General features: G+C 43.3%; 1 protein-coding gene across 3 annotated transcripts in view; it reads left to right on the plus strand.

The window, feature by feature from the left end:
* Nucleotides 1-12,917, plus strand: part of ATP8A2 (ATPase phospholipid transporting 8A2) — a 636,199-nt gene that overhangs the window by 193,441 nt on the left and 429,841 nt on the right. For all 3 annotated transcript variants that reach the window (XM_008021766.3, XM_037986897.2, XM_037986898.2), the window contains 7 exons: nt 416-521; nt 1,265-1,347; nt 4,461-4,510; nt 6,721-6,790; nt 8,460-8,544; nt 9,452-9,591; nt 11,771-11,909. In XM_008021766.3, the coding sequence (XP_008019957.3) occupies nt 416-521; nt 1,265-1,347; nt 4,461-4,510; nt 6,721-6,790; nt 8,460-8,544; nt 9,452-9,591; nt 11,771-11,909 (673 nt within the window). The remainder of the gene's footprint in view (nt 1-415; nt 522-1,264; nt 1,348-4,460; nt 4,511-6,720; nt 6,791-8,459; nt 8,545-9,451; nt 9,592-11,770; nt 11,910-12,917) is intronic.

A 12,917-nucleotide genomic window follows, 5' to 3' on the forward strand; every position in this document is an offset into this window, starting at 1 on the left:
GCACATGGGTAAATGGAAGCACCTGGGCAAATGGAAGCACGTGGGTAAATGGAAGCACCTGGGCAAATGGAAGCACGTGGGTAAATGGAAGCACTTGGGCAAGGCTGAGGCTCCTGAGGAGGCAGCGTGTGCTGAGGCACAAAGAAGGCTCTTCCTCTTTTCTCTCCCCATCTCTTGAGCTGAAGCGTAGGAGCTGCATTCCAAGAGAAACCCAAGGATTAGTGCGCGCGAGAACCAGCTTGGGGACTCCAGACCAGAGCGGTAGGAGGGGGAGCTGAGGTCCATATTAAGGACCTCTACCCTGTCCTACAGGGAGCAGTAGGATGACTGGATGTTAGGCGGGGATCTGCTTGTGTGAGCCCCGGTGCCTGTTGAAGGTGTTGTGACGGACACTAATCCCGCCTCACGTTTGCAGCCCACAGCCCCTTGCATTCAGGAGTTCCTCACCCTTCTGGCCGTGTGCCACACGGTTGTTCCTGAGAAGGATGGAGATAACATCATCTACCAGGCCTCATCCCCAGGTGAGGACTCTGGGCGGGTGCCCCTGGCTGGCCCCTTCTCAGGAGACCTGGGTGTTGCAGTTATTCTTGGAGATGCTGCCATGTAGTCAGTCGTATAGACCCAGCTGTCTTCTGTTGGCCTCGTCCTGAGGCCAGGCTGTGGCTACAGGTGCAAAGCCGTAGAGAGCCCGGGATGGGCTCTCCTGACTCTCATAACCCCTTTTTAACAGCAAAGGGAGGACCCTGGTTATGTTGCATTTCCTGGCAGAGGTGATTGGGCTTGACAGAGCTCTGAAGAAAGAACAGAGCTGGCTTCTTCCTCATCCTCCCCGCCTCACGGATTTTCTACCTGCTGGGGAAGCTGTGCATGGGGGTTCTCTTTACCCACTTCCTGGGGCTTGGGAATCCCACAGCACAACTAAAATACTGCCTTGCTCAGAGGAGGTGTTTGGTGGGAGCCATGGGACTGTGACTTAGGTTTATCGGAGAGAACTTGATCCCAAGCGAGAGTAGCAAGAATAGAAATCATTCTTGTCCTGGTGAATTAGCATAGATCCAAGCCCTCCACCTAACAGAAGTGCTCATTTCAGAACCCTGGTGGTAGGAAGAGCAAGTGCTTCTCTACCCCGAGTCGTTACTACTGCGCAGATAACACCAGGCCTCCTTCAGTAGAGTGGGTTTTGTTAATCTGAAAAGTGACACTGAACAGAATTCTATCATTACCAGTGATATATGTCAATGTTTCACCAACTCCCAATTGACAGATGAAGCTGCTTTGGTGAAAGGAGCTAAAAAGCTGGGCTTTGTCTTCACAGCCAGAACACCATTCTCAGTCATCATAGAAGCGGTGAGTAACACGTGTGTGCACGTTTCAGATCACCTACTTTTGTGAAGATTGTGCATGTGAAATGGCATGTCTGTTGTAAATGATAGCTGAACTTCTCTTTTGGTGAAAAATCAGACCTGTGAAAAACTGGAGCTAATATGATAGTATTAGCTTGTTTGAGTTGTTAGACATTGCAGTACTGTTTCGCCCTTGAGGATGCTTTTCCACGTGTCTTTCATACACTGATGTGAAATTATTTGTAGCAAAGAACTTCACAAATCTACTCTTTGTTCTATAATAATTGGGAAAAGAACTTAGCGGTCCACTTGTCTTTGAGGGCAGGTTCTACGTCTCTTTGTAGCCTCAGAGCCCGAGTTCTTACTCAGTGAAGCCTCACAGTCCACTGGGCTTCAGAAGTCTCTTCAGCTGGGAGAGAAGTCAGAGTTAAGATCTGTCTCTCTCTCTCTCTTTTTTTTTTTTTTTTTGGGATGTAGTCTCACTCTGTTGCCCAGGCTGGAGTGCAGTGGTGCTATCTCGCCTCACTGAAACTTCTGCCTTCCAGGTTCAAGCAATTTTCCTGCCTCTGCCTCCCGAGCAGCTGGGACTGACTACAGGCACGTGCCACCACGCCCGACTAGTTTTTGTATTTTTGGTAGAGACGAGGTTTTGCCATGTTGGCCAGGCTGGTCTCAAACTCCTGACCTCAAGTGATCCACCTGCTTTGGCCTCCCAAAGTGCTGGGATTACAGGCGTGAGCCACTGTGTCCGGCTTTGATCTTTTATCTGTATGAGGGATCCTCCCTGCAACTGAAGTCAAGGTGTTTACATATTTTCTGATTTTCTTCTGAGTTTCCCTACTTACAGGCCAAAGGGAGAAATTTAGTGATAGAAAAATAATTATATCAACAAGAAGATCATATACAGACCCTTGGAATCGGCAACAGGGGAAAATGGTGGTTACGACTGGTGAGGCGGTGGTGTTTTTCATGATAACCAGTTAGAAGGGCTGTTTTATTATTGTCTGGATTGATGATGAGGGTCTGGGGCTAGTCCCTGCCATCCCTTGCCTTTCCCTACCCTTCCATTTGGGGAAGACTCAGGGATTATAGTTTTTGGCTTTGTGGATGCATCCTTAAATCCATAGACCTTTAATGCATTTGAAATTCACTTCCAAATGGTATAATGACTTGATATTGTTCCTGACTTGGGAGTACTGTAGTTTTTTCTTTTAGTTATATGCAAAACCTATAAAATGTCATATCTTATACAAAGTACCCATTTATTGGCATCTTCAGTTTCTTACGGAGTACAGAGATGAGATCCTGTGGTCATGTTTACTTTTACTCTGCTTATTTTAGTCAACAGAGGGAATTTAACTTAGGGAAAGGTCCTATCATTAAAAGTAAAATGAAGTAGTGATTGAATATAGAATTTCCCTTACAGAAGCTTTTTAAAAATGAGGTCTTTTCTCCCCTTCAGTTGGAGGAGAATTTTAATCTTAGCTGTAGGATTTTCAGTTGTGTGGGTGCTGCTGCACGTCTCTGCATTACAAAAATGGAGGTTGGGAGTTGGGAGCTTGGATCATAGGTGAGAGAGACAGAAGAGAACAGGTGCTTCCACTTCGCTCACAATGCCAGGTAAATGTGGAACCTAGAGAGCCTATTGGTGTCGTCCTCCTGGTGTTATATGCTGCATTGACCCCTCTTTGTTACCTCATTAGTTTTAAGGTCATATTTCTGGGAGTCACAAAAGACTACCTGATTAGTTAGGACTCGTAAATAACAATAATAAAAAGAATCCTATTCAACCATTCATCAAACCACCAATTCTCAAATTACAGGTTTTGCATATAAGTAAAAGAAAAAACTTACTACTGTACTACCAAGTCAGGAAAAAATTCTCAAATTCGTACATATTTACATGAAGTGTCCTTGCCAGTAGTGAGAACAGCCGCGTCCATGGGCTGCATCTGGAGGTGGTGGGTATAACTGTGGTGCGGAGAGGAGGTGGCTCCTGGGAGCGGCAGCGCTGGTGCTGGGTGGTGGTAGTAGCACTGGGTGTCTTCTGAGTGGGGATATGATGGAAACTTAGGACAGGCTGTGGAGAAAGGGAACCCGGAATTCATGGTTCCGGAGAGGTGAATAAAGGTTGAGGAAGGCTGGATGAAGTGGATCATTAGTGTTTTGTGGGATGCGAAGAGAAGGAGAGTTGTGGGTGTGAGTGAAGATAATGATTCCGTCATATACTTGGTAATTTGAATGTGTTACTTCATTGATTACTTCTCTGAACCCTAAAAGACAAGTGCTTTTGCCATGCATAAGAAAGTCACACACGTAGAGGCAGAAACTGCATTCAAACTCACACGTATTGGATGCCAAAGGCCACATTCTTTCCACTACGAAGTGTTGGGGAGTTGGAAAGATTAGATTAGAAATTTGAAAATAGCGTACACACCATCTGGAATTTTTAGATGGGAAAAAATTGTGAATATTGACATTCTAACTTGAAAGAACCCAAAGAAAAAGAGCGTTTGATTGCTCTGAGACCAGGTACAGATTCACCGTCTCTTTATCTGCAAATTCAAAACCCAAATGCCTTTGAATTCCAAAAGATTTTTTCCTAAGTTTGATGAATAGTTATTTGGCAGCAAAACCTAATCAGAAACGATGAGGCTGTTTATGATCTTTATGAATCTCACTTCCTGTGATATGCATACATTTTGCTGGAGAACGTGGATGTGTTGTATAACAGCATGTTGCCCCAGACCCTGCTGGGGACATTATGGTAGATGGTCTAGAATATGCGTATATTTTTATAAAATTTGTAAAATCCTGAATTCAGAAGCATAACTGGGCCAAAGGTTTCTGATGGACCTGGGCAGCTGGTGTCCTTTATCTGCATCTCTTGGAAATGTCTACACCAGTCAACTGTTAGGCCAGCCATAGCACTGAAGAAACATGAGAAGCTTCCACCAGAAGAGGGAGCTCTGACCCCACCAGACTTGTGAGAAAACAGTACATGTTGCAAAGGGCTAGAAGGTGGGAAGAGAGAGCCTACGTCTATGTTTTGGAGACAATTGCTTTGTGATTTTAATACTCTGCACCTTGGGTAAGAGCCTATTTTTCTTCGTTTAGATGGGACAGGAACAAACGTTTGGAATCCTTAATGTCCTGGAATTTTCTAGGTATGTTTCTCTTTCATACATTTGAAATAAAATAATTATATTTATTTCCCAACTTCATCAGAGTGTTTACATGATTGCATGGTATGATCCAATATAGTACTTAAGTATTAAATATAATAAATGTATCTCCATAAACTCTCTTCTCCTTGGAATTTGTGACTTTCATTAAGGAAAGTGAAGCAGGTTATTTTTCTTTGCTTTACTCAAGAGAAATGCTCTACTTCCATGTCCTCCTTTTTCTTTAGATTTCCAGAGCCTGATGTTCTTGCATCAGCAGCTGCAGACATGTCTGAATAGTTTGGAGCGTGTGATGAGGGCATTATTTTCATTGGCGTTTCCCAAGTCCCATGAGGTCATTCCTCTTACTCCATCTGAGCACTCCTCTGGAGATCTGAGAAACTGACAAATGATGACAGATGAGATCAGTTCATCTCATTAGAGGCTGGGTCCACGTAGGGCAGTTTTCCTGGACTTATTCGGAAGCTTTCTTCCCCAGTACAGTTTTGAAAAGTAAGACCCAGGAATATTTGTTGGACTTTTTTGTTCACATAGAACATTCATTGCTATAAGGAAACATATCTTAATTTTTTGTTTCTTTGCCTCTTTTTAACATGGAGTTGTCAGTACTAAAGCAAAGTTCTGTTGCTATCTCAAAAGCATCTTTTCCTATGATTAAAATTAGTTGGAGTTTTCAATAACCTTTGTTAAATGATTCACAAATTGTTTGCTCTGTTTTATAAGCTATTTTAAAATAAGGATTAGTTTTTTATCTTTGTATAGGAAATACTTTCCAGCCCTAGTCTTTAGTTTTAGGACTGCAGGCTTGGACTTGGAACCATGGGGAGGGGAGGAGGGATGGTTGATGACGGTGGTGGCTCATGTAGGAAGTGGTGACAGTGTCCCTGCATGTGGAGGTGAGCGACGTGCTAGGCATCTCTCCAGACTGTTTCGTGCCCCATCTTTTGTTGGAAACTCTGCAGTGCCCTGTGACTGCATTAACTGGGACCAGCAGTTATTGGACAGGCAAGGAGGAGGAGAAAAGAGAGTTAGATAAAAACAGGTGACTATGGATAGAGACACAAGGATGTATTAAAATGTATTTATGGGAGAATAAGGAACAGAAAGATAATTTGTGGCTATAGTGGTAAGTCTATTTGTTTTTCATGGACTCATCTCTTTCCCAGTGCCTGTTAATCTTGATAATACTCCCTTGAAGTAGTTACTTTACACATTGAGAAACTGAAACATGGGTTTTAAGTACGGCCAGGAGTGCCCACCTGTAAGATGGTTGAGAGAGAAAGCAAATCCAGGTCAGCTAGAGAGCTATGGTTTAGAATGTGGGAATTTATCCAGAACTGAAGAGAGACTCTCCCCCACTCTTAGAGACTTATAGTCCATCGGGAACCACCACACTGAAAGGCCACAGAGATGGGGGGTGTAGGGCCCTCTGTAGTTGGAGTGTGCTTCAGGAGTTTGAAATGTTGTTGGCAAAGGAGGATCAGAATGTGTACAAGAGGAGAAAGGTGAGTCCCGCTGTGCTCAAAGCCTGGCAGTCGTGCATGGGAGTGTTGGTGGGAGATGAGGCGAGGCTGCACAGGTGGACGGAGAGCAGTAAGAAGAATTCGTAGGCGGTGGAGACTCACTGAGGACTCGGTGGGTGAGGGTGGGCCATGAGGAAAGACGTGTGAGGAAGTGTAGATGCTGCGGTGAGGGGAGAGAGAGTTCCTTGGTGCTGAATTGGGAGTGTTCTGTGGATTTGTGGTTTCTTTACTCCAGTTAAAAGATGACACAGGGATGAGCTTCCGAGTTAAGTGGCTCTATAGTGAGTCTCCCACTTTTGTACCTACTAGGCACGTTACTTGATAGTTTAGAGGTGGAAAATAAAGAATATTTTTAGAGAGTAGAGTCAGAAGTCAATCGGATGTGGACTGTCAGTGCTAGAATTCTCCTTTTCTATTTTTCCTACTGCAGATAGCAGTGCTAGTTCATTTTCATGGCAGGGAAAGAAATAGGCATATGTTCATTAAATGTAAATAAAAAGAGTAGGAGATACACAGTTAGGTCCTACTTTGAAGAAAAAGGCAGGGAAAGATAGACCTTGGCCGTTTTTAGGAACCCCAGACCATCTTTTGTTTTGACCGGTGTTCAGCTGGGGGATGTGCATCCTGTAAACAGACCAGTGAAGACTTTTTTTTTTCCCACTCTCCCAGTGACAGAAAAAGAATGTCTGTAATTGTCCGAACTCCTTCAGGACGACTTCGACTCTACTGTAAAGGGGCTGTAAGTATCGGAGAAGCGGTGCGCACAGCAGAGTTCTTGGCAGCTTTGTGAATCCACTGCTTTTCCTAACTGCTTTCCTCATCACTCCATGACTGTTTGTCCAGAGTGGAAATGCTCTTTCAGGTGGGCTGTGAAGCTGACTTCGTAGCAAAAGCCCACTGAAGATAATGGTGGTTCAGGGCAGTGTGGCAAAGATGGTCAGTGCAAAGCTTACCTTTAGCCGGTCACAGTTTCAGAAACAGTGACTCCGTGTGTCATACGAAATCCTTGGAATCTGAATTCTGATTCCAGTTTTACCAGCATTGTGTTTTGACTTTGGGAAAAGTCAAAGTAATTTGTGTTGACCTATGATAATCTTAAGTACTCTGATATATATTGGTTCTCTAGCACCTCTTCTCAATTGTTATTTTTTTTTCGTATATTATAGAGAGCCGTGTCGTAGGTGCAAAGGCAATGCCCATGTGTAGCTGCGTGATTACTGCCCCTGTTAGTCAGTTTCCTAGGTCAGGCTTTGTGTCCTGTATACCTTCTAGTAGCCAAATCTAAATGGTTTATTTCAAAGGAAAGATGTTATTGCTTATGAATCTTAATTTTAAGACTAGATCCTGTTAAATTGTCTTATGTATTGAGGGAAAGAATTATTAAACTTATTTTATTTGACTATGTCAAGAATACAAAGCTCTCCTAGGATTAATTAGTGGTTGACAGTATTACTAATCTTTACCAGTTGTGGCAAGAAGGGTGGTTTTATTTGAGTACACGATGACTAGAGCTTTTTACAAATGAAGGAATGCATGGGAATTCTAAAGATATTATATTTGGACTTGCTAAAGAATTCTGTGTTTATGGTAAAATGACTTGAATTGAGCTCCTAGGATTTGTTCTCATATGATATATTTTTAAAACTTTTTGTTTATTCATTTGCTGTTGTGTTCTAAGTACCACATCGAGTACAACAGGTGTCAGTGTGAGGTGGTAGAGGAGGGCTGTCAGTATAGAAGAGGTACATATGAAAATGCTGCATAGGTGTATTTTATTTTTACAGGATTTAATTCTCTCCAAAAGCAAACTGAGTTTTAAAAAAATTTTTTAGAAGCCTTAAAACTATGCAATTTGTAACATATTTGATGGATTATCTGTGGGATCTGGTCCCCTAACCCTTCTTGTCAGTCATGGAAATAGTTGTAGGCAGATGAGCTGTGCACCGGTGTGTTTCTCGACAGAATTGAGTTCAGTGCCCAGTGGGTTGTGCCCTCTATGCTGAGGATTGCCTCCCGTGTTGGGAAGCAAGATTGTATTTGAATAACTTAGGATGTGCATTTTACTCTTTCCCCTTCTGCACAAGCACCTGATAAACTTTGGGATATGAGTTTTGCAAATTTTGGTGAATATAGGCCCCCTTGTGTTCCGATGATTCTCCCGTACTTGTGGTTCTCCCCAGCATATTTTTGTTTGGCTTTTAAGATACAGATTTTGGTTTTGTTGGACACATTCATACCCAATTTGTTTTCCAAAGCTCATGCCTGAGCCCAGCCAAATGCTAAATTCCTACTTACCCACTCGGGTATTCTCATGCATGTTAGATAAACAGAAACAAAGCCGTGCTTAGCGTGCTGGCTGGAAGGTTTACTGAAGGGTTTGCCAGTCACAACGTTTCCCTATTTTATAGGATAATGTAATTTTTGAGAGACTTTCAAAAGACTCAAAATATATGGAGGAAACATTATGCCATCTGGAATACTTTGCCACGGAAGGTAAGTGGAATTTGGAAATGCTGTTTTTGGCCATTGGAGCTGTACTTTCAAGCATGTTGTCTTGATTTCCAGGAGCACATTCTTCCAGTGCCTGCCCCATCCCCTCCTGTGCCCATGGCAGTGACAAGATGCATAACCAAATCCAAACTCAGTTACCCGTAGATGCCTCTGTCACTCACCAGCAGTGGAGCAGAGGGAGAGGCAGGCCAACGCACAGCGTGTAGAATCACCTTGAGTTACTAGTCCCTTTCTCAGAAAACTCGTGGTGGTTTTCCTGTCCCTCTCTTGGTGTCCTCTTGTCACTGGCTTATCCATGACTTAAGGAAATAATAATTCATGGAACCCATAGTGAGCAGGAAAGGAGTTCTCTGGAAGGCTGCAAACGACACTGGAATCAGGGGTTCCTGCTAGCGAATGTCATGATAGCTGGAGCCATACTGAAGTGCTGACGGCTGCTTTCTGGCCTCTGGCTCTGCATGCACGCACATGTGAGTACACACTGACACACATGCATGGGTGTGGCTGCCTGAAAGCCTGGATCTTTCATGAGATAGCACACGGGGCCTTTCCTTGCTGTCTTGAAACACACTTCCCACCTCCTCTGCTTGCTGAAAGCTGCCTACTCTGCATGGATCATGCACGGCTCCTGAACCTTCTCCGCCAGGCAGAATTCACTCTTCTGACTTCCTGTGCACTCTCAGACTCACAGAAGAGGGAGTTTATATTAGAATACAGGCGAGTTGTTTTTAAATTTCCCTCGGTAGATGTGGGAGTGTTGAATTAGAGTGACCTAAAGTACCGAGTCTCTTCAATTTTTTTGAGCATGCTGATGGGAAAGGGAGCACAGGCTGTCCCCTAGGAGATCACGCGTTCTGCCTGCCTCCATTCACCGGTGGCTGTCTTGCAGGCTTGCGGACTCTCTGTGTGGCTTATGCTGATCTCTCTGAGAATGAGTATGAGGAGTGGCTGAAAGTCTATCAGGAAGCCAGCACCATATTGAAGGACAGAGCTCAACGGTTGGAAGAGTGTTACGAGATCATTGAGAAGGTAACCGCACACAACACAGTCTTTACAGCTCCATGAAGGACCTAATCACCTATTTCACAAAGTCTTTGATCAGGAATCCTTTCACTACGTAGGGATGTTCTCTTTTCTTGTGTCTTAATGGACCAGTAGCTCTGAGTCATTTTCTTTACTTTAGGAAGCACTTGATGTGCATGGTCTCTCTGAAAGGTCTAGCCACCCTCAGCTAAGCATTATTGATAGCTTAAGAAATATCAGGTCAAAAACAGCATCAATGACTTTGCTTAAGATTAGGCTTAAGGAGATTAGCTCACGCTGTTGAGTTAGAGGAGCAATCAGAATGCTGTGGAGGCTGGTTAGATGTTGTAATGCTAAGCTTTCTCGCACTAACTTACTCTAATGATACTTAAGCTTTGCAATTGCTACTCCACATTGCCTACTTTGATTTTATTGTTATTGTTCTTTTCAGTTTATCCTAAGGCATTAGCTCACTTTCAATTTATTGGTTTCCTTCAAGTGTGGGAGCCAGATTTCAGCTTTTTCTGTTTCATGTTGGCAGCCATAGGGCCATCCAATTTCCAGTTTCTATAACTTTTTTTTTTTAATATAGAGATGGGGTTTCCCTCTGTTACCCAGCACCCAGGCTAGAATGTAGTGGTGCAGTCATAGCTCACTACAGCCTCAAACTCCTGGGTTCATGCTAACCTCCCACTTCAGCCTTCCGAGTAGCTGGGACTACAAGATCATGCTACCATGCCTGGCTAAGTTTCATATTTTTTTGTAGAGATGGGATCTTGCTATGTTGCCCAGGCTGGTCTTGAAACTCCTGGGCTCAAGTAGCCCTCATGCCTGTGCCTCCCAAATCCCAAACTGCTGGGATTACAGGTGTGAGCCACCATGTCTGGCCCAGTTTCCATAACTTTGAAAACATCACCTGTTTACTTTTTTTCATTCCTATGTTGGTTTTAAAAAATTCTCCTCTGCTTTTTTATACTCCGTTTTTGGTTTAAGTTTTATATTCAGTTATGTATATTCAGTCATTTTAATGTACTGAATTAAAATGAACTGAATAAAACTGAATTCAGGTGTTTATTTGCCCTGTTTTACTGGAAATAGCCCACATTATTTTTAGAATTAGAAAAAAGTGATTAAATAGGTGACATGCGTATGGTGGGTGCTCAAGAGGTAGTTGGATCTTCCCACAGTCTGTGACCAAGCAGAGGTGCTTTATCCTGGAGAGACTCGGGATGTGGGGACATGGAGCAGGCCCTTTGTGTAGTCTCTGAAATCTGCCAGACCAGCAGGCACAGCACAGGCAGCTGGAGGGAACCACACATCCACAACCATCCTCAGTGTGAGCTGATCTGCCCTGGACCTTAAAGAGCTCCAAAAGGTGCAACGTTTTGTAGCTACCCTCAATCTTAGGATACTTGGATGTTTTTCTTTTTCTCTCACTGTTAAATCCTTAGCACCACAAGTCTCTTATTCCTATTTTGCTGTATCATCTAGAATTAGTTCTCATCATTTGTTAAATGTGATATAATGTGCTACTCATTTGTGGACTGAAAGGGAGGGCTCAGGTACTGTCAGTGTCCTTGGGATAAGCTGCCCATCTGCTGTGCTGCCAGATGGTTTCTGTTCTAACAAGTCCCTGTGTCGAGAAATCAGTGATGAGTACTGGCTGGCCTGTGTCTGTAGAGTGAGTCCATCACTGCAAGGCATTTGGAAATGCCACCCATCCAGATGCCATCTGCAGACACAGGTGTAAAATAGAGGAAATAGAACAACTGTCTCAGAACAGTTTGATTGCCTTTCTTTGTCAGAATTTATTAGTGATGTTCTTAAGTATGTGCCAATCTTGGCCGGGCGCGGTGGCTCAAGCCTGTAATCCCAGCACTTTGGGAGGCCGAGACGGGCAGATCACGAGGTCAGGAGATCGAGACCATCCTGGCTAACATGGTGAAACCCCGTCTCTACTAAAAAATACAAAAAACTAGCCGGGCGTGGTGGCGGGCGCCTGTAGTCCCAGCTACTCGGGAGGCTGAGGCAGGAGAATGGCATAAGCCCGGGAGGCAGAGCTTGCAGTGAACTGAGATCCGGCCACTGCACTCCAGCCTGGGCGACAGAGCAAGACTCTGTTTCAAAAAAAGAAAAGAAAAAGAGTATGTGCCAATCTTTAACTGAGGATATTTTTTCAATCTAGAATTTACTGCTACTTGGAGCCACAGCCATAGAAGATCGCCTTCAAGCAGGAGTTCCAGAAACCATCGCAACTCTGTTGAAGGCAGAAATTAAAATATGGGTGTTGACAGGAGACAAACAAGAAACTGCGATTAATATAGGTAATGATTTTTACAAATAGTTTCCTGATGCTGGCTTTTGTATTACAATTTTTTGAGTATCTTGTAAATTTGTCTAAATGTTTCTCAAATTCATTGACACGTGGTGTTTTATAGGACTCTTCATTCACAAGGCTAAGAAAAATTGACCCAAATCAAATGAAGATGCCCTCATTCCTGTTACAAACATTAAAACCATCATAGTTCCTAGAAAAGGGTTAGACACAATTACATAGGGCATAGAATTCATGATTTGACAGCTTCGATTTTCTTACTGCTTTCTTCACAAGATTTTAGTCTGAGACTAAGAAAGCATGTTTTCACTAGGTTTTAAATATGCCTTATTATTTTATGTAATTATAACCATTTTAATGGTTTTGCCCATTAATGGACTTTTCTAAGAGCCTTACATCTTTCCCTGCCCAGCTTGGTTGACAACTTCCTTGCTACAGAGCATCACAGAGATGAAAATTGAAGAAAAGGAATTTAAGTCAGGATAACTATGCCATTGTTAAAGGAGCACATTTTAAGTTTGAAAAGGAGTTGAAGCTACTCGTTTTTTAAAAAATCTAATCTTGATTATTTGAAATATTTAAACATTATCTGGCACTTTTTTTTTTGAGATGGAGTCTTGCTCTATTGCCCAGGCTGGAGTGCAGTGGTGCCATGTCGACTCACTGCAAGCTCTGCCTCCCGAGTTCATGCTATTCTCCTGCCTCAGCTTCCGGAGTAGCTGGGACTACAGGTGCCCGCCACCACACCTGGCTAATTTTTTGTATTTTTAGTAGAGTTGGGGTTTCACCCTGTTAGCCAGGATGGTCTCGGTCTCCTGACCTTGTGATCCACCCGCCTCGGCCTCCCAAAATGCTGGAATTACAGGCATGAGTCACCATGCCTGGTCTATCTGGTACTTTGATCACCATTATGGTGTAACAAGACCTGGTACATATGTGGTAAAATGAACACATAAGGACTGCATAACTTATAATATCTCGCTAGAAGTAGACTGTT

This window comes from Chlorocebus sabaeus, chromosome 3 (genome assembly GCF_047675955.1).
Source record: "Chlorocebus sabaeus isolate Y175 chromosome 3, mChlSab1.0.hap1, whole genome shotgun sequence".
NCBI lineage: Eukaryota > Metazoa > Chordata > Mammalia > Primates > Cercopithecidae > Chlorocebus > Chlorocebus sabaeus.